The 20,561-nt window shown below is 35.1% G+C and overlaps 3 protein-coding genes across 4 annotated transcripts; all 3 read left to right on the plus strand.

Annotated features, from left to right (window-relative positions):
* Positions 1 to 898: 898 nt before the first annotated feature.
* Positions 899 to 4,131, plus strand: LOC102579387 (heat shock 70 kDa protein-like). The gene is made up of 2 exons (XM_006343562.2): positions 899 to 1,265; positions 2,282 to 4,131. The coding sequence occupies exons 1-2, from the start codon at positions 969 to 971 to the stop codon at positions 3,947 to 3,949; spliced, it is 1,965 nt and encodes a 654-aa protein (XP_006343624.1). The 5' UTR covers positions 899 to 968; the 3' UTR covers positions 3,950 to 4,131.
* Positions 4,132 to 6,969: 2,838 nt separating this feature from the next.
* On the plus strand, positions 6,970 to 12,725 carry LOC102579712 (eukaryotic translation initiation factor isoform 4G-1-like). Of its 2 annotated transcripts, none has more exons than XM_006343563.2 (9): positions 6,970 to 7,390; positions 8,858 to 8,929; positions 9,025 to 9,120; positions 9,304 to 9,492; positions 9,968 to 10,065; positions 10,333 to 10,420; positions 10,525 to 10,875; positions 10,973 to 11,215; positions 11,311 to 12,725. In XM_006343563.2, the coding sequence occupies exons 1-9, from the start codon at positions 7,232 to 7,234 to the stop codon at positions 12,355 to 12,357; spliced, it is 2,343 nt and encodes a 780-aa protein (XP_006343625.1). In that variant the 5' UTR covers positions 6,970 to 7,231; the 3' UTR covers positions 12,358 to 12,725. The 2 variants fall into 2 exon arrangements, with proteins under 2 accessions (XP_006343625.1, XP_006343626.1); XM_006343564.2 differs by having other exon boundaries at positions 9,310 to 9,492.
* Positions 12,726 to 13,813: 1,088 nt separating this feature from the next.
* On the plus strand, positions 13,814 to 20,561 carry LOC102580590 (uncharacterized). The gene is made up of 11 exons (XM_015307044.1): positions 13,814 to 14,074; positions 14,146 to 14,203; positions 14,584 to 14,730; positions 14,830 to 14,889; positions 15,150 to 15,235; positions 15,335 to 15,389; positions 15,948 to 16,061; positions 17,026 to 17,218; positions 18,502 to 18,572; positions 18,817 to 19,032; positions 20,444 to 20,561. Exons 1-10 carry the CDS (start codon positions 13,853 to 13,855, stop codon positions 18,999 to 19,001), a joined length of 1,191 nt encoding a protein of 396 aa, XP_015162530.1. The 5' UTR covers positions 13,814 to 13,852; the 3' UTR covers positions 19,002 to 19,032; positions 20,444 to 20,561.

A 20,561-nucleotide genomic window follows, 5' to 3' on the forward strand; every position in this document is an offset into this window, starting at 1 on the left:
CTCTCTAAAATAATACATAGATTCACTCGATCTTGCCTGCGACTATATTGCAGTTGGGCTGCAGACGGTCCAATTCACACTCATTGGGCTCAGTGAAATCAAACCCAAGTTCTACTTGCACAATTTCTAGGCCCAAAAAATAGCCCAATAACCCATTTTACAACCTGACAAAAAATACAACTTCAAAGTACTTCACAAAACTTACAAAATAGCTACGTGTAAGTTCATTATATTCAACAACTCATCAATTTTCTTGACACCTCACTCCGCCGTGAGCTCCGCCATACGTCACCGTCCACCGCTGCTCAAATTTAGGATAATCACCACATATCACATCGCCATATGTCTCGTAAACACGTAATGTTGACGTGATATAAAAATTTAAGAGATATCTAAACGATCATTTTGTAAGTTAGAATGTTAAATTGTCTAGACATGTATTTTCAAAGTTAGAACTACTTAGTATCAATTTATTATCCTCTTCGTTTCAATTTTGTTTCAATTTGTTCTTCCATTTTAATTTGATATAAAGTTTTTTTTTTTAAAAAAAAGAACAGTATTTTATAAACTTAAATAAGAAACATGTAAAATTTTCTAATCATAAATATATTACGTGAAAAGTAAATTAAAAATTGTCAAAAATATATTTTTTAAAAATAATAAATAAATTAAATCACATAAATATACATTATTAAGATAATAACTCCTTTAAGATCTTCACGTAAATAATTGAACAGATTTACTGTTTACTTTCTTTAATCGATATACATAAATTATATACCTATTATATAATTATCGAACATTTTAAATTTAATCAGTTAGATTAGAACAATTTTATAAAATCTAGAACCATCTCCATTCTTCCTCAAACTTGTATATATATACACATCCCAAATACAAACTTTACAACATATACACATACTAGACCAATTTTCCAACATACCCAAAAAAGAATCTTGAAAAAAAAAATGTCTACTAGTACTAGTAGTGAAGAGGGAAAAGGGATAGGAATAGATTTAGGTACAACTTATAGTTGTGTTGGTGTTTGGGTAAATGATAGAGTTGAAATAATACCAAATGATCAAGGAAATAGAACAACACCTTCTTATGTTGCTTTTACTGATACTGAACGTTTGATTGGTGATGCAGCTAAGAATCAAGTTGCTATGAATCCACATAATACTGTTTTTGATGCTAAAAGATTAATTGGTAGAAGATTTAGTGATCCATCTGTTCAAAGTGATATGAAGTTGTGGCCTTTTAAGGTATTTTGTTTGTGTTATTATATATGTGGATTTTAGTTTGTTAAAATTATAGTAATATTAAAGTGATTGTTTTTTTTATGAGGTTTTGTATTGATTTTCTTAGCTTGAGAGATAAAAAGTAAGGTTTGCATAGAGGTGGAGGTAGGTGGGGTTTTTGGGTTCAAATGAACTCAATAGCTTTTTTGTAGACTCTATATTTTTATAAAAAAAAATTAAATAAATATATATGTACATTAACTTGTGAACTCTTAACAAAATTGATTGACGCTTCAGTGAGAAAGAAGTGATCGTGAAAATATTTTTTTACACTAGAGTCGTGGATTTGAACCCCTCCTTCTTTTAAAAGGAAATTAAAAAATTTTAATTTTGGATCTGCCTCTCGATTGGTGTATAGACATATAAGATTACATGGGGTATGTTGTAGTTGGTTTGTAACATTGAAGTGATTTTTGTCATGTTAATTAGTGACTATAACTTGAAATTGATAAAAGATAAATGGTTATTATCTTTTGGTGCAACTAATTGTGTGATACAATATTATTATTATTTTACTATCTTGTTATTTAGTGTAGGTAGTAGTGTTTATACTATCATAATATTCGTTTACTTTGGCTATCTTTATCATTTTTGTTGTTGGTGCTTTTATTTCTATAGTTTATTTAAATCGAAAAAATGATTTTTTGGGGTTTGAGGGTCTAGAGAAAATAACCTCCTGACCTCACATATTCTCTTTAGACCCAACTCGTACATCACACATGTATTTTGTAGATGAATATATAGTGGTATTTCTTTACAAAAGAGGGTATTTTTATTTTTGTCAAAAGGATTTTGGATTCGACTAATTTAGAGTTGTTTGAGTCGATTGTTGTTCTTCTGAAGGGAAGAAGTCAAAGAGTTTTTGTATAGGTGAAGTTCCTATCGCAATGTGATTTGATTTGATCTCATGATATCCGCATCTAAGCTTGAAGAACATCTACTTTGTTTTTCAACGATAATAATTGTGTTTTTATCGATAGGTTTATTCAGGTCCAGGTGACAAGCCTATGATCGAGGTAACTTACAAAGGTGAAAAGAAGCAATTCTCAGCTGAGGAGATTTCATCCATGGTGTTGGTCAAAATGAGAGAAACAGCAGAGTCTTTCTTAGGATTCAAAGTGAAAAACGCGGTCGTAACGGTTCCAGCATACTTCAATGATTCACAAAGACAAGCAACTAAAGATGCTGGTGCTATTTCTGGTATGAATGTTTTAAGAATTATAAATGAGCCTACTGCTGCTGCTATTGCTTATGGTTTAGATAAAAAGGCTTCAAGAAGAGGTGAACAAAATGTACTTGTTTTCGATTTGGGAGGCGGAACGTTCGATGTCTCGATTTTGACTATTGAAGAAGGGATATTTGAAGTTAAAGCAACTGCAGGGGATACACATTTAGGTGGTGAGGATTTTGATAATAGGTTAGTGAATCATTTCGTGACAGAGTTTAGAAGGAAACATAAGAAGGATTTGAGTGGAAATGCTAGAGCGTTGAGAAGATTGAGGACCGCGTGTGAGAGGGCGAAGAGGACTTTGTCGTCTACGACTCAAACGACTATTGAAGTTGATTCCTTGTTTGAAGGGATTGATTTTTATGCTACGATTACTCGAGCTAGATTCGAGGAATTGTGTATGGATATGTTTATGAAGTGTATGGAGCCTGTTGAGAAGTGTTTAAGGGATGCTAAAGTTGATAAATCTCAAATTCATGAAGTTGTTCTTGTAGGTGGATCAACTAGGATACCGAAAGTTCAACAACTATTGCAGGACTTTTTTAATGGGAAGGAGCTTTGCAAGAGTATAAATCCGGATGAGGCGGTCGCGTATGGGGCCGCGGTTCAAGCAGCTATCTTGACTGGTGAAGGTGATGAAAAAGTTCAAGATTTGCTTTTACTTGATGTTACACCATTGAGTCTTGGACTTGAAACTGCTGGTGGTGTTATGACAACTTTAATACCACGAAACACGACGATCCCAACGAAAAAAGAACAGATTTTTTCGACTTATTCGGATAGTCAACCAGGTGTACTAATCCAAGTCTATGAAGGTGAAAGAGCAAGAACAAGAGATAACAATCTTCTTGGAAAATTTGAACTCTCTGGTATCCCTCCAGCACCAAGAGGGGTTCCGCAAATCAACGTCACGTTTGATATAGACGCGAATGGGATACTAAACGTGACCGCGGAGGACAAGACTGCAGGGGTGAAGAACAAGATTACAATTACAAATGACAAAGGGAGATTGAGTAAAGATGAAATTGATAGAATGGTAAGAGATGCTGAGAGGTATAAATCTGAAGATGAAGAAGTGAAAAAGAAAGTTGAAGCAAAAAATGGACTTGAGAATTATGCATATAATATGAGGAATACAATAAAAGATGAGAAAATTGCAAGTAAATTGAGTGTTGAGGATAAAGAAAAGATTGAAACTAGTGTGCAAGAAACTATAGAGTGGCTTGATAAGAACCAATTGGCTGAAGTTGATGAACTTGAAGACAAGTTAAAGGAACTTGAAGGGATATGTAATCCTATAATTGCAAAAATGTATCAAGGTGGTGGTGATGGCGGTGGTGGTGGTCCGATGGACGATGATCAAATGCCCGGTGGTGGTACCGGGGCCGGTACGGGACCTAAGATTGAAGAAGTTGATTAGATGTTGCAATAGATTGAAATAGTTTGATGTTTGTTTGTTTCAACTTTTTTTTTTGTAGTTCTTATGTTTGATCTTGTTTTTAGGTGTGTAAAGAATGTTTATATGTTTGGACTTTAGAAGTTGGTTTTTAGTTTCTTGTTGTAATAATGAATATGTTTATGCTATTTGTGTTTGTAAGTTGATTTTTAGTTTCTTGTAATAATAATAATATGTTTGTCTTTGTATCAACTTTAGTTTGTTGTGTGTGTGAGAAAATTTATTGTTCTTGTGTGTTGTCACTTATTTTTAGTTCTTATGTTTGACCTTGTTTATGTTGTATTTACTATGTTTAGTATTTATCATGTATAGTAATGTATAGTATTTATCATATATGATTTTCATGTAATATAAGGAGATAATCTCTTTTTAGAATAGTAATAATATGTTTATACCCTTGTGAAGTTGTGTTTGTATGGCTGGTCATCGTTTTATAACGTGTGATTTGAAGTACAATATTTATTTAGGAATTTAGAAGGTATAATATAAATAATTTAGGAAAGATTATTGAAATCATTATTACTTACCTTATTATAATTGTTTAAAGAGGTTTATAGCTTATTTGACTTGTAGTCAATTAAGCTATATGGTCTTTGGTATTTTTAACTATTTAGTTAGCATTTTTTACTTGCTAAATCATGCATTTTTTAAAGTATTTCTATTCCTGAGTATAGATTCAGTAATGCATTGTCATGTTGTTGGTGCTGTATAATAGCTAACTTAAAATATACGTGTAACACACGTATCGAGAAATTAGTTATATGTTAAAACATATGAATTATCATGTTACTTTAAACGAGTCATCTAAACTGTGTTTTACAGTTGTGATAACAATCTTTAACATTAGTTATATTGTTGTTTGTATCGAAAACATATGGATCATCATGTTACTTTAAACACGTCATCTAAACTTTGTTTGACACCTGTGATAACAATCTTTAACATTAGTTATATTGTCGTTTGTATCGTTTTACTTTGTGATTTCAAGTGTCATGATCTTAGAAGTTAATGATATAAAAAATTATCTAAACCCAATTTATATTATTGCACTTTTTGTTGTACTTGTGATTTTAAGTATCATAGTTTTTATATCAGAAGTATTGATATTTATCTTGGCTAAAACAAAGGTTATACAAGTTCTTTTTTTTTTCCCACCTGGTTATACAAGTTCTTTACACAATTTTTTTTTCAATATCATGTTAAAAATATGTCTATCTTTACCTTAAGTAAGTCTTTTGAAGTTCAACTTACACGTAGAAAAAAACTTTTTAAAATCATTATATCGTTTTTGTCGTATTTATTTGTGATTCCAAGAGTCAAAATCAGTGTATTAAAAATTATTAATGATACAAATAACTAATAACGGAGAATGTTATAACTTATCTTTGATCAAAATAAATACTATACAACATTTTTTTCTATAATATAATTTTTCAATATTATGTTAAAACATGCATGCATGTAAATCACGTTACCTCAACTTATAGGTTATTTGAAGTTCAATTTACACGTCGAAAAATAGATTTTGTAACTTCATTATGTCGTTCTCAGCGTTTATTTGGAATTATTAGAAAGACTAGTTTTTGCCTTCATTAGTTAATGAAATGCATATCTAACATACAAGTCAAGCAAGTTTCTTGGGTGGTACAAAGAATTCTGAAAACTGTCCAATATTTACAAGAGGCTGACTATACGTATTGAGACATGTATAAGAGTCATAGAAAAGTACTCCATTGGCAAATACGCAGATGAAAGGTACAATGGAGAAGGTAGAGTGGAGATCACTGGTGTGGATGAATACGTGGGAGCTCCTAAATGACTGTTCATTTTGTACCTAGCAGTATATGAAAGGCTTGCACCTAAAGATAGATTGACTAAAACGAGGTGTGATACAGTCTCCTATATATCCTCTATGTCAGCAGATGAATGAGGATCTCAACCACATGTTCTTTCAATATGCATATGTTGTAGAAGTGTGAAGTAAAATATTAACTCGACAAGGTATTAATAAAGGCATAATGAACTGGATAGCTGAGGTTTACTAGACAATCAAGTATATGAAGGATAAACGTAGCACAATACTTGTGTATAAATTGACAATGGCTAGCACAATGTATTGCTTATGGTTGGAACATATTAACATGATATTTAAGCAGAAGAAGCAACTAGCAAGTTCACTTATTAAACATATTATTCAGGAGACGCATGAGGGAGACAATCGATATCTACTTGCTAACATGTTTTGAATATGTATCCATATGGTGTAGCTAGTTAGATATGAGAGTTAGGCTTTAGCAAGGATGGAGCTTATGTCCATACATGCTGATTTTTCTTGATCTGTAGCGTTTACTTGGTAAATAGAATTTACTTACCCAAAAAAACATATAAACAAGTCTTAAATTTGACTTCAATTGATAAATAAACACTCAAACTTCGACTATGCACATCTAAACACCTTAACGTATCTGTATTATGTAAGTTAAACACTCTAATCTACAAAATGGTAATCTAAATACCTTCAAAATTTATGTACCACGTCAATATCAGGTATCCACGAGCCAAAACAGAGACGAATTGTAACATTTAATTATCATATCAGATTAAAATATCTAAATATACACTCTCCAAATTAAATTATTTACTTATTAGCCGAAATCAAAGTTTGAATACTAAATACCTACTACTTTTTTTTTTTTCCAAAATAATTTAATTACTTTTACTTCCCAAAAATAGTGTCCTTATAGTCATGACATAAATGTGTCAAAAAACTTTCATTGGCCCAAAAGCAAAACTTTGAACCATAGCCCAAGGGTAAAATAGTAAAAAAGGGCATGTATTTCCTAAAAATGCACCCAAATACTTCCTAATATACATAGTAAAAAGAATTAATATACCAAAAATACCCTCACACAAATCTCAAACTCCCAAACCTATCCCAAAAAAGGGTTTCCTTTCCCTCTTTCTCCTCTTCTCCTTCTCATAAACGGCCTCACCTCTCTTCTCTTCATTCCTTCTCCCTAGCAGAGAGAGGAAATACTCTCTCTCTCTAAAAAAAATTCTCCCTTTCTCTCTCTAAAAAGGTCACCACCCCTTTATATATACATAATTCTATCTGAGTATTTCTTCATTGTGTTAGATACATATTATTTGTATCTGGGCTTTTCTTGATTTGGGTGTTTTTTGAGAGATTTGGATTCTTTTTTTGTTCGAATTGATCGGACGGTGGAGAAATTGAGTTAAGGTATTATGCAGGCTGATCAGACGGTGTTAAGTTTGAGACCAGGTGGTGGTAACAGAGGTGGTGGAAGCAGAGTGCTTGGCCCTCGCTTTGAACCTTCCTCGACTAATTCAGATCTCCCTTTGCTTCGTCCACATGGCGGTTCTTCATCTATTTCATCTTTCAAGGTTGAATTTTTATACCCTTTTGTTCAGATCTGAGTATTTTGGTTCTATTTGGGTGTTTGGCTTTGAATTGGGTGTTTTTAGCTGTTGTTGGTTTCTGTTTTGGTTAATATTGGGTTTGTCAATCTGTTAGAGAGTCTATTGCCAATGTTGGTTGTGTCTTTTGTTCTTTTTATGGGTCTGTTTATTGGAAGGATGAGTAAATATTGAGTTTCTTTGGGTTAATTTTGGATTTTTGATATCTGTTATTGGTTTGTGTAGCTTGTGTTTAAGTCTTATTGGTAATGTTAGTAGTGTCTTTTGTTCTTTTAGGGGTCTGTTTATTGGAAGAATGAGTAAAGATTGAGTTTTATTGGTTAATCTTTGAATTTTTTGGTTTGTGTAGCTTGTGTTAAGTCTTATTGGTAATGTTAGTCGTGTCTTTTGTGCTTTTAGGGGTCTGTTTATTGGTTAATCTTTGATTTATTGGATTGTGTAGCTTGTGTTAAGTCTTATTGGTAATGTTAGTTGTGTCTTTTGTTCTTTTAGGGGTCTGTTTATTGGAAGAATGATTAAAGATTTGAGTTTTTTTGGGTTAATCTTTGATTTTATAATCTGTTATTGGTCTGTGTAGCTTGTGCTATGCCTAATTGCTAATGTTAGCTGTGTCTCTTGTTTTTTATGTTTTTTTTGTTGGAAGAATGATTAAAAATTGAATTTTTAGCATCCGAGGCTGTGACCTAGATCTCAATGAAGTGGGTGAGAACCATGAAGTCTCATGTTCAAACCCAACCGAGACAAAAAACACTAGGTGATTTCTTCCTATTTGTCCTAGCCTTATAGAGTTGCCTGGTACCTGTTGTTGGTGGGAGGTGGCATGTATCTCGTGGAACTAGTTGAGCTGCATGCAAGCCGGACCTTAATGGGGTTAATTTTTGTTAAAGAATGTGTAGTCCACCTGGTTCTTTTAAGTTGCAGAATTAGGGCTTGTCGGTAGCATAGAAATATCCATGCATCAGTATGTATTATTTCTGCCGTTATTTTTGCCTTTTACGTCCTAATTCTTGGCAGCTCACTTAAGAATGTGTTTCTGCTGTAAATATGGACGGAGAACAATTGGTAGGCTTTAGGTGGGCAACCAAGGAGTATTGTGTTGCTCATAAAGACCCTACTAACATTGAAATTCCCATCAAGTGTTACTTGTTAGAAGAAGTTCCAAGAAGCTATGCTGTTCATATGAGCTCGTTATCAGTTGGTTGCATGTTTTTCTCTAATAAAACTGGCGCAACTCAGAGAGTAGTAAACATTTCTTTAAATTGGATCTTAATGTAGCTTCTGATGACCAACTCTCTTTATTTGGACATCTCAAGTGTGCAAGTGTTCTTGATGCTTGTCACGTTTATTTACTATAATGCCTTTCTTTCATTGTTGAGATTCAATTTTAAGAACTCCTTTGTGATATGTGTCTTGACTATCCTTTTATATTTGTAGACTGGAGACTCACGTTTTGAGGGCCGTGAGTGTGTTAGGTATACTCGAGATCAGCTGCTGCAACTGAGGGAGGTAAGAGTGGTATCTTAAAGTTTTGGCTTATGTATATGGCAACCTTAATTTCTTCCTTCTTACAGTTTTTCATTGGGTTGATTGTTTGTGTCTAGGTGGTTGCCATTTCTGATGATATCCTTCGAATCAAACAAGAAGTTGAATCTGAATTGTTTGGTGAAGATGGCAGTCGAAGTCGTGCAGACACCAATGTGAGTATCTGTTAAGATAGTTGTACTTCCTTCCCCTTTATGATTTTTGTGATGTCAGGAACCCCACCCACTCACAACATGACTGCTCCTGCACAGAGTGAACAGAGAGGGAATGCTGTACTTTATAGTTACTTACACTATGAATCTCTGTTGCCACAAGTTGTCTCATTTATTTGTCTGCAGGTGCAGGTCCAATCTCAGACTCGTTATTCTGAGCCAGATAGCCGTGACTGGCGTAGCAAGTCATCACAATTTTCTGCCCCCGCAGAGGACAGATCATGGGACACTCTACGAGAAAACAGAGAATTTGGTGGCCGGCAAGAACAGCTTAACTCACAGTTTGCAAGAACTCAAATATCTCCCAACCGAGGGGTAATTCTTAAGCTAATGTATTATATCCAGAACACATCCAGTATCTATCTTAAGAAACCTCTGCTAGGAAAACAATCTGGCAGTTTTGCTAAGACACCTTTCAACACATTCTTCAGTCCCAACTGAAAATGAGAGTTGAGAAATGAAGAGAAGTTGTTAAGTTAATCATTTTACAGTACCTTGCCAAAATTTAGTGGTGGATCAGGAACTCCAGTAATTGGGCTGTAGTAATATAAAATTAGGTGTAAGGGGTTTTAGTGATATCGATTGATCATTCAATTATGATGATAGTTCTGAAAGGCAGCTAGTTTATCAGAGGAGATGTCTATTTTTCTTCACGTAATTTATTTCCATTTTTTCTCTGTTATAGCAAAGGGCATTGTTGTTGTCACGATTTTCAAAGCACACTTATATCTGATATGAAGCTATTTTCAGTTCTTGATCTCAGAAACCTTTATTTTTATCTGTGAATTAGGGAGGACCTGCTCCTACACTTGTCAAAGCTGAGCTGCCATGGTCAGTTCGAAGAGGCAATCTTTCTGATGAAGCTCGTGTCTTGAAGACTGTGAAGGGGTAATTTTTTCTCTGTAATAGTTATGCATTTTGTCAAAATATATATGCGTAATTGTTGTTCATTATCTCTCTGTCTCCCTGTCCATCTCTTGATTTCCCCTATTCGCTGCTTTATTGTATTCTGTTAGATGTCTGTATATCTCTACCTGCGCAATACAAAACTTCCTTTTGATATGTTTTCACTTGCACATGAGACTACTACATGTGGCATTAGTTGAACGTATGGATTAATCTTAACTCATTGATCGTAATTAATATTGATTACAGTATCCTCAACAAGCTGACTCCAGAGAAGTTTGATCTCCTCAAAGGTCAACTGATAGATTCAGGGATAACAAGTGCAGACATCCTAAAGGTCTGTCTTCCTTTCTCTGGCATACCTCTTTTTTAGTTGTGCTTTTGTTCACCTCAAATTTTTCCTTACCTTGGAAATTTAATGTGTTCTATCTTCACTTTCAGGGTGTTATTTCCTTGATATTTGACAAGGCTGTGTTGGAACCAACATTTTGCCCGATGTATGCCCAACTGTGTTCTGATCTTAATGAAAAGCTGCCTCCATTTCCCTCTGATGAACCTGGTGGCAAAGAGATTACGTTCAAGCGCATTCTGTTGAATAACTGTCAGGAGGCATTTGAAGGTGCTCACAAGCTGCGAGAAGAGGCGAGGCAAATGACAGCCCCTGATCAGGAGTCAGAACGCAAGGACAAAGAAAGGTTGATCAAATTGCGGACTCTTGGCAATATTAAGCTTATTGGCGAGCTTTTGAAGCAAAAGATGGTCCCTGAAAAGATTGTTCACCACATTGTTCAGGTTGGTAATTGTTTCCTTTTGCTCATGTCTTTTTGTTCCATACTGATTGCTGTCTTTAATGCATTAAACTGGAATGTAATTACTGATTTGTTAACAGGAACTATTAGGACAAGATCCCACAAGCTGTCCGGAAGAAGAGAACGTTGAAGCCATCTGTCAGTTCTTCAACACCATTGGCAAGCAGCTTGATGAGAACCAAAAATCAAGGCGCATCAACGATGTGTACTTTAATCGGTTGAAGGAACTATCAACGAACCCCCAGTTGGCTCCCCGACTGCGGTTCATGGTTCGTAATGTGCTGGACTTACGTTCCAATAGCTGGGTCCCTAGGCGGGAAGAGGTGACACCTTATTCATTCTTTCTATCTTGGATTTGTTGCCTGTTCATTCCCTAGAGTACTCTCTTATGGTTTAATATTCTTTCCTTTTTGCACAGGTGAAAGCAAAAACCATCACGGAGATTCACTCTGAAGCAGAAAAGACCTTGGGCTTGCGTCCTGGTGCCACTGCAAGCATGAGAAATTCCCGTGGTCCTCCGGCTCAAGGGAGTTTGAGCCCTGGTGGCTTCCCTATCAATCGGCCAGGCACTGGTGGTATGATGCCTGGAATGCCCGGAAATAGGAAGATGCCTGGTACACCTGGGATGGATAATGACAACTGGGAAGTTCCTAGATCCCGCTCTATGCCAAGAGGTAATGGACCACTGGTTCAGGCTGGTGGACGAAGTCAGCCACCATTGGTTGGCAAGTCGCCCGCATTGAACCCAAAACTTCTGCCTCAGGGTAGTGGTGGTTACGTGAGTGGCAGGCCTAGTGCCCTCTTGCAAGGTAGTGGTGCTCCTCCTGCTCACCCTACGGGCTATGGTATTGGCATGAACCCTGCATCACAGGTTCCCGGACCGGTTAGACCACCTTCAACAATTGTTGTTTCTCCAGTTGTTGCAAAACCCCAGGCTCCTGCTGCAAGTTCGACACCTGATGTACTAAAGAGAAAAACTGCATCTCTTCTTGAGGAATATTTCAGTGTTAGGCTTCTGGAAGAAGCTTTGCAGTGTGTTGAGGAGCTCAAATCCCCAGCCTACCATTCTGAGGTTGTCAAAGAAGCAATATCAATTGGTCTAGACAAAAGCCCACCATGTGTTGAACCAGTTGCACAGCTTCTCGAACACTTGTTTGCGAAGAAGGTTTTTACTGCTGGGGACTTGGTCACTGGATTCTTGAATTTTTCCTCTCTGCTGGATGACCTTGCCATGGATCTTCCAAAAGCACCGGTAAATTTTGGTGACATAATATCAAGACTAGTTTTGGCTGGAGCTTTCGACTTCAAGGTGGTCAATGAGATCTTGAAGAAGGTAACCGATGATCTATACCAGAAAGACGTATTCACAGCTACAATGGGATCTATTAGCTCTAGTCCTACAGGCCAAGCAGTATTGGATTCACAAGCATCCGATGTTGAGGCATGCAAAGCTCTCTTTCAATAAAAGCTCGATCAACTCTTTGAGAAGATCGATTTTCTGTAACCTCAGTAGATGGAATGTACTCAAAACTCACTTTTCAGCATTTCTTGTTGATGTCCAATGGAGTTTAGAGCAACTGAACCGCAGGATGGTCGAGAGCAGGTTGATTTTTAAGTGAGTTGTATTTTTTGTTTTCCCAAGGTGAAAGTAGTATGTTGAAAGAAAGATTTTGCCTTTTGAGGATGGTTAATTGTGTACTTCATATTTGCTCTAGGCAAAGAGGCCCTTATTTTGTATTTCATTAGTTATTTATTTATCTCCTCTCTTTTGACTAGATGGATTAAAAGTTTTGTCAAATCTGTTGAGTTCATACTTCAACTCCTTGAGCCTTTCTATACCATTTTTGAAGGAAAATTCCGACACATTTAAGTTTTATCTTCTGCTGGTTCTGTTATGTTTTTGTATATGTATAATTTGCTTTTCTTTTTGTTTCGTCTTTTGAGTAGTATGTTGTGATTTAAAAGGGTTCTTGAAGTTCTACTCCTAGTGGTTGAATTCTCCATCATATCTTTGCTTCCATCAGTATTCTATACGGTCGAAAACAACATCTTTATCTCACAAATTTAAGGGGTAAGGTTTGTGTACACCACCCTCTTCCTACCTTGTAGGATTTTACTGAGAACAACATCTCGATCTCACAAATCTAAGGGGTAAGGTTTGTGTACACCACCCTCTTCCTACCTTGTAGGATTTTACTGAGTCTTTAGGTGTGTAAGCTCACACTCAAAATTCCTTCTGAGCTATTACCTGATTTCCCGCTCTATTTGACATATCGTAAGAAGGGGGGTTCTACTTAAAATGACTCTATTCCATTGAGATTTATAAGAACAATCGAGTGTCCTTGTTGTGCTCCTTTGATATGAGTACAATTTAATGGAGATAACCAATATTGTTATGCAGTATCATTTTCTCTTGTATGATTGACCAACACCTAATATTAATATAATATTGTAGTTTTCAACTCGTTCAACTAAATACTTGTATTATTTTGTATGTTAAAATTTATGCTAGAATTATTTTCTCAAATAGAGCCACCATATTTAACGATCGAAGTGCATATTACTCGGATTATTGTACCACCATTCAAGTTATATCCGTTATACTTAAAATATTATAAGTACACTCATTTCAAAACAATTTTAGATATGTAAGCACTTACAATTGCTTCAATTATTTTTACTTGAACTTTAGAGAAATATGACTAGTTTAACTATTTTGTGCTTGAATTACGACCATATGTACCTGAAGTTTAGTCATTTTTAAACTCCGCATGTGTAAAGTTATTCTAAAATTAATAGACATTTAAATTTCGTTTAAATATGACCTACGGAATATGGGAAAACTACATAACTAAGCAAACATATTTAATAAAAATACTTTTTAGTCCAAAATCCAAAAAACTCACGCGAGTAACGTTTTATAAACAAGCTAACTCCCGCCATTTACCACTGTGAGAGAAATGGAGATTTTGAGAGAGCAACCGAAGAGCCACTCAGATGAATCGTTCAAACTCGCGATCGCAATGGCACTCGTCCGATCAAAGCTTCTCCACAAGCCTCCGGCAGCAACACCGGCTCCGCCTTCTTCCTCCACCGCCGCCGTTCCTCAACCTGCCGCCGCAGCTTCTTCTTCCTGCGCGCCTCTTTCTCATTCCGATGATGCTGTTAAATGGAAACAAAAAGTTCGATCAATTTCCTTTAATTCCTTCGATTTCCTATTTCTATTATCAGTTACTTAACTTTCATTTTTTAGGCAAAAGAGCGTAAACGAGAAATTCTCAGGCTCAAGGAGGATCTCAAAGTAGCCGAAGGTTAGTATTTTAAATTTTCGTTATAGTTTAAGCTAGATTGTTTAAGTTTATTTCTATTTAAATGTTTATATTGAAATTTTTTGATGATCACTGCAATTTCCTTAGGATCTATTATTATGTGATGGATTCGATTGGAAAATAACAATGTGTAGTTATGACCATCTAGGCTTTACATATCTGATTATCTTGCTATATTTTGACCTCGAAATTTTGTGAGTATGTATGTATGGTAATCAAAATTGAATGATAAGAAGAATAACCTGAAGATTTTTTGTTATGTGTTTGATTTTGATTTACTATTGTGTTGTTTGTATAGGTAGATTCACATTGATCGGCTATTTTGTTTTGATTATTTGTACTTTTTTTTTTCCTGGAGTAAGATGGTTCACAGTGTGATATATTTCCAAAAAGTGCATCATGCAAGTGTTATTTCTTTGATAAGTTGGGATTATTGAGTCCTAAGAAAATTGGAGCTGGTTCTGACCAACGGTTCAGTGATGTGTTGCGGAGAAGATTTCTCAGACAAGGTTTGCATTTTAGGAATGCTGTTGTACTTATTGGTCTAAAGTTGTCAATTCAGCCTTCATATACATTAGCTGAATTCATTTACTTGTATATTTTTCCAGTAAGGATTAAGGAGAGAAAGAGGAGAAGACCAGATGATTCCTTACTTCACCGCATTTCAGGTGAAAGTTCAGTTAGAGATCTTTTTATGGATATAATTTTGTCTTTACTTTTGATGGTTAACTTGCAAAGTGATGATTTTTAGAAGTTACACTGAGTTGAGATCTTATCATACGTCAGCCATGCTGTGATAAATGTCATATCTTACATGTGCCATAATTTTATCTCTGGAAAACTCTAGGTCATGTTTGGCAAAATTTTCTAAACATGAGTTTTCAGCTATAGATGAGAAGTATGAATATTGCTTTTTCTTATATGGCAGAACATGACAATGAAAATAATGTTGAGCAACTGAGTGCTTCAGTTGATTTTCTTTTGGAGCTTTGTGACACTATTTCTCCTCAAAGTGTATGTTGTTTCAATTAGCCCCAGCTAGTGATGCTTTGTTTTATGCTATGAATATCGTTTGTCTCATCTCACTTGGCTTTTGTACCAAATGTGTTACAGTTGGAGGAAGGTAATTTTAAGAACTGGTGCCACCAAGCCGTGGACTTTATTCTTGGTAATGATACAATATTTTCATTTCCTTTTGCCTTCACATGTACAATTTTTTCATGAGCAACATCTGGAAATTTTAAACTTTAATTCCTGATATGCTTTTCTGTTTGTAATACACCCACGTTTAATAATTTCACAGATGTACTGTTTATATTCTAATTTCTAGTGTTGAGGATTGTGATAGAAGCTGAAATCAAGGGGTTAATAAGTGAATGTATTATCTGTTCTGAAACTTAAATGGAAAAAAACTGTCTAGTGAAGCTTCATCCTAAGATTTGAGTTTTCAAGGAAAGATTGCTCTTTGAGAACCATCTTCATGATTTGTGCTGCCATTTTAAATGAAGCTTTCTAATTTTTACTCGAAAATGCAAAAGGTTCACGATTTACCCTTCTTTGTCAACACCTTTTTCCAAGTACCGAACCATTTCACTGCATAGAATGCCTAAATTTCTGAGATTTCAGTTGTAATATTAAGATAGCACCAGATGGGTTCATTACTGTCTACTCTTCTTTCTTTAGTGACTTCCAAATTCAGCAGTATCTGTATTTTACTACTTTAAAGGTACACTGGCTACAATGTCACCAACTGAAAGAAACAGAGAACCCGTGGAAGGCATTATCAACAGTTTAATCATGCGTTTATTGAGAAGAATGTGCAGTGCTTTGCATAGAGATGGTAATAATGTGATCTTTTTATTCATACTAGGTTTTTGAAGACTATCTTCACCTTAGCAGATTGCGGAAGTATATTTTCTCCTACCTTAATAATGGTAGAATCAGCATGTTCAATTAATTATAAAGATTTTGGTAGATATGTCCCAGTATATGCATATAAAGAACTAAGAAATGGTTTCAGCATGATACTGATAAAAGTTCTTTGGTTTGATACGTATTAAATGGAAACAAATCAGTTACTCCTATTATATAATAATGGATGTTTGATTTATTATACTCTGATCGTCCCATTTATGCATCATTGTTAATTTGACTTACAAATTCTAAATAGTAGCAATATAACAGTAAAGCAGTGGACAAATCATTAAACAAATTTGAATTCTTAAAGTTTATTGAGGTTATATAAAAGATAATATTGGTAGAGTATTGTAGAAAGTTTTTCGACATATCAAAATAAATATAGTATCATAAATTTGGACAGAGGGAAGCAATATTTGTGATGAAACTATCTCATAGTGTAGAAAGACACCTTAAATTTTTTTGCAGAAGAAACAAAAAAATTGGTGTTTCCACACGACATAGATCATGTAAAATGCTTCTATTCTTTTGGATGGATGCTGAATAATATTTATGAATAAATTATTTATATATGAAGGAACAAACTATTGTGATGATGATTCTGAAAGATTCATTGAATCTAATTCTTATTAGTTTAAAAATATGGATTATATTGAATAGTTAGAAGCAAAGACCAGTGAAATCAAAAGAGGACAGACCCTTGTGACCCTGTTATCGTTGGACTGATTATTAGTTTAGTTGGATCATGAGTCTGAATTTCACAGCGATTTAAAGTGATTTTTGCTCTTGGACCGCAGCATTTTCATTATTAAATTCCTCAATGTAACTTACTTATATTTCCTTCTATATGGCTTCTTAACTCTTGATTCCATAATGATATGATTCAGACTCTCATCACTTTGACGCTGATGTTCAGTTCTATATTCAACATTTGATGCGTAAGGTCGGAAATGAGGCTTTTGTCGGCCAGCGTCTAATATTTGCAGTTTCTCAAAGGATTTCTGCAATGGCAGAAAGTTTGCTTTTCATGGATCCATTTGATGATGCCTTTCCAAGTATGCATAATTCTATGTACATGATGTAAGTCCCACCAGCTTGTATAAAGTTGTCTTTAATTATCTGGCTTTATTGTTCTTTTATGCTTCTGTTTTGTAGTTGTTTCTAACTTTCTTATCACATAATAGAGGGCTGCAGAAGGGAAAGAGAAGGGAGAAGGGGGCAGTGGGAGTCAAACCCATACATATTGTGGGAGATCCCAACTGGTACCTCTAGGCTATAAGCCTGGCTTCTTGTTTGTTAAATGCTGTCTTCCTTCAGTCATTGAAATTTGTTTCTATGCTGGTAATAATGGGATGTACAATCTGACTTCTCTATAACTATCCTCTATAACGACATTTCACTATAACAACCATTTGTTACGTGAAACTAATCTTTCATGTTATGTTATATTGTTTATTCTCTATAACAATATTTCACTATAGCTGCCAAAAAATGTCGGAACAAGTGTCCTGTTATAAAGAGGCTCGACTGTCCATTATTTTTGTCCTTACTCTTGACGAAATTTCTTTTCCTTTGTGTATGATAACATATTTTCCTTTCTGGTCATTGACATCTTTCCATATACTATTTTTTTATTTTGTGTTTCTTGTTTAGAGGTTTGAAAACACTGTAATTTTTATATCAGACCGCTTGTCCCTCCAGACTTCCCGATTTGAAGGTGTTTTTAATCTGAGGATTGGAATTTGTTCCTTGAAATTTGGAGTTCCTATGGGGAGTATGACATTTACTTCGAGTTGGCTGTTCCGTTCTTTCTTTTGTCAGTTAAGCTAACATAAAGTTTGAAATGGTTGTCTGTATGTGGTACTGTCATCATTTGCTTCTAGTATCCTCTAGTGGAGTGATCACTACTATATTTTTCGATCATCTTCACAATCTCTTTTTTTATTTTAAATGGCGGTTTTAGTGGTGTGCTCCCCTTTTCTTTAGTGTAAATAGTTATTCATTGCTTGAAACGCTGCAATGATTAAGTGATCAGAAGCTGTGCCTGCTTCAGACACAAAAAGTAAATTATGCTGCCTGAATTGCCAGATTACTTAGTTAACTTGGGGATGTTCATGTACCTCAAGGTTTATCACCGGAGTTGTGTTTAAACTTCACATTTGGAACCATAGCTTAAGCTTGCTAGATTTCTGTCTGGAAGGGGCTGTAGGAATAACGTGGCATACAGTTTACTGCCTAGTATTTGCTTTTTACTGCATCCACAATTTACTTCTTTTAATTTCTTCATTTCTTTATGAATCTTCTTGAAACTATAACCCATAAAAAGGAGACTAAAATTGTCTAATATACGTTCTCAATTGCAGGATTCAGCTTATTGAATTTCTGGTTTCAGATTATTTGTTAACCTGGTCAAAAGGTGGAGATTTCGACATAAGTGAGCTTCTTCTAATCACTTGGATACATAACACATTTGCTCTCTCTATAACCTATTTCCTCTCCTTCTATCGGGTCTGAGGAGTTCTGCCTCCGTCTGAGGGAAATTACTGCATGTGATATATATTCCCACAAGGATAATTAGCAGGCTCCCATAAATGACCTATCTGGTGAAGGTTATTTTTAATACTGTTAATGATGGAAATGGACCTGACAATATCCATACGTTTGTATTTACTCTGTAGGGCTTTTTGAAGAATGGGTTGTATCAATTCTCCTCGGAAGAAAAGCATTGGAACTTCTAGAAAACAGGAATTCTCTTTATGTCCTGTACATAGATCGTGTAATCGGAGTTGTGGCCAAGCAAGTGGGACAGTTGTCATTTCTGCAAAAGCTAAGCCCACAGATTCTTGAGAACTTGTTTAGCTAAGCACTGATCTGCAGCTTTTCCCTTGTGAACTGTAAGTAACTTGCTTTCAACACAAATCTTCTTTTCTTGTGCATAGAAAATTCAGCTGTCATCGCAAATGCTTTGTTACTTAAAATTCAAGAGTTCTTGGTTAATTAATTAATTCCCAGAGTATCAAAGATCAAAGTTCTTTTAAAGTGAAAGATGCTCTTTAAATATGAAAATATGAAACAGCATGTAAATAGTAAAATCCACTTATTGAACAAAATCTACATGACATTAGCACACCATCATGTGCCGAAAGTTAGAACAAAATCCCACATCTCTTTTTGTGGAACCAGATTCCTGGTTGAAATATGTTCCACCAAATTGTAGGCTTAAGCAAATCTTTGACTTCCAGTGGCATCACTATTTTTCATATTCCTTGTCGTCGTAGTTGAGATCTTGCATAAATGAGGTTGTTGGATGGTTTGACTTCTAGCTCTTCGTAGTTTAATCCAAACATGTTCTTTTCTCATTTTCTTCACTTTTCTTTGTGATATTGAGGGTGGCGGGAATCTGAATCTGATAAGTTTACTTATAAACAAAGAATTCCTATTTTAGTACTACCTATTGTCTTTCCCAACTTTAGAGTTGTCCCTGTCCCCACCTTGTTCATTTTTCAAACTACATTTTGAAGGGTGATTACTCAGCCCTTAAAACTTTCTTCTTTTTTTGATGGATTACTAATACCAAAAAGTTCGTTATATATTTGAAAGATGCAAAAAAGGTGTATTGTATTGGATACACTTCTGCTTTTTGCTAGATATATAGCGTCCTTCTCGACTTGCATTTAACCAAACTTGCTCCTAGCTACTACATTGTACATCATCTCTCTATCTAATTCTTGCATAGTAGACATGATTCAAGCCAAAACCATACTGGTTCTCTCATTATTAGCAACTCTTTTATTGTCCCAATACTGCAAAACCTCTGCTTCTACTGACATTCCACCATCCACTTTCAAGCCTCCAAGCCAAACTCCACCACTGGAGGAGGGACAAATATGTTGTCCTAAAACTCAAGATATTAACGTCCAGATTAAAAGGAGAGCACGAATCGTTCCTATTACTCCAAATGTGGGTGCTCGTCAAAGATCAAGATCATCATCTGCTATCGGGAAACAAATATCTTCATTGCAAGTGTATTCACCTCTGTTTTATCTCCTTTCATTTAGTTTCTTTTTGCTCTAGTAGCCATGCTAGAGCAGAAATATGGTGAAGGCCGACTTGCTTGACGGCTCAATAAAAGGAAAAATAACACATAACTTCTCCCGGTCATCCGTTTTGTGCTATCTTATTACTTGTTTAGGACTATATAATGTTAGAGTTCTTTTCTACTGTATCCTTCAAAAATTTCTACTAGTGTATCTTAGGCCTTGAGCTTGAATGGATTTGCTTAGCTATCCTTCTTTATTGCTTTAGGACAACTGACAAAGTGGCTTTATATTCAAAGGCATCGACGGAATTGTTGCTTTTGACGTGTAAGTTGTAATACATGTTACAATTTCTCTCTTTTTAATTAGCAAATGGTATTATAAGA

The sequence above is a fragment of the Solanum tuberosum genome, unplaced genomic scaffold, assembly GCF_000226075.1.
Source record: "Solanum tuberosum cultivar DM 1-3 516 R44 unplaced genomic scaffold, SolTub_3.0 scf00047, whole genome shotgun sequence".
Classification (NCBI taxonomy): Eukaryota; Viridiplantae; Streptophyta; class Magnoliopsida; order Solanales; family Solanaceae; genus Solanum; species Solanum tuberosum.

Excerpts from the sequence above, each read along its gene's own strand:
- LOC102579387 (XM_006343562.2), top strand. The coding sequence starts at position 969 with ATGTCTACTAGTACTAGTAGTGAAGAGGGAAAAGGGATAGGAATAGAT. Across the intron at positions 1,266-2,281 it reads TGAAGTTGTGGCCTTTTAAG|GTTTATTCAGGTCCAGGTGA; the intron begins GTATTTTGTTTG and ends TTTTATCGATAG.
- LOC102579712 (XM_006343563.2), top strand. The coding sequence starts at position 7,232 with ATGCAGGCTGATCAGACGGTGTTAAGTTTGAGACCAGGTGGTGGTAAC. Across the intron at positions 8,930-9,024 it reads AGCTGCTGCAACTGAGGGAG|GTGGTTGCCATTTCTGATGA; the intron begins GTAAGAGTGGTA and ends GTTTGTGTCTAG. Across the intron at positions 11,216-11,310 it reads GGGTCCCTAGGCGGGAAGAG|GTGAAAGCAAAAACCATCAC; the intron begins GTGACACCTTAT and ends CTTTTTGCACAG.
- LOC102580590 (XM_015307044.1), top strand. The coding sequence starts at position 13,853 with ATGGAGATTTTGAGAGAGCAACCGAAGAGCCACTCAGATGAATCGTTC. Across the intron at positions 14,204-14,583 it reads GGATCTCAAAGTAGCCGAAG|ATGGTTCACAGTGTGATATA; the intron begins GTTAGTATTTTA and ends TCCTGGAGTAAG. Across the intron at positions 15,390-15,947 it reads AGCCGTGGACTTTATTCTTG|GTACACTGGCTACAATGTCA; the intron begins GTAATGATACAA and ends ACTACTTTAAAG.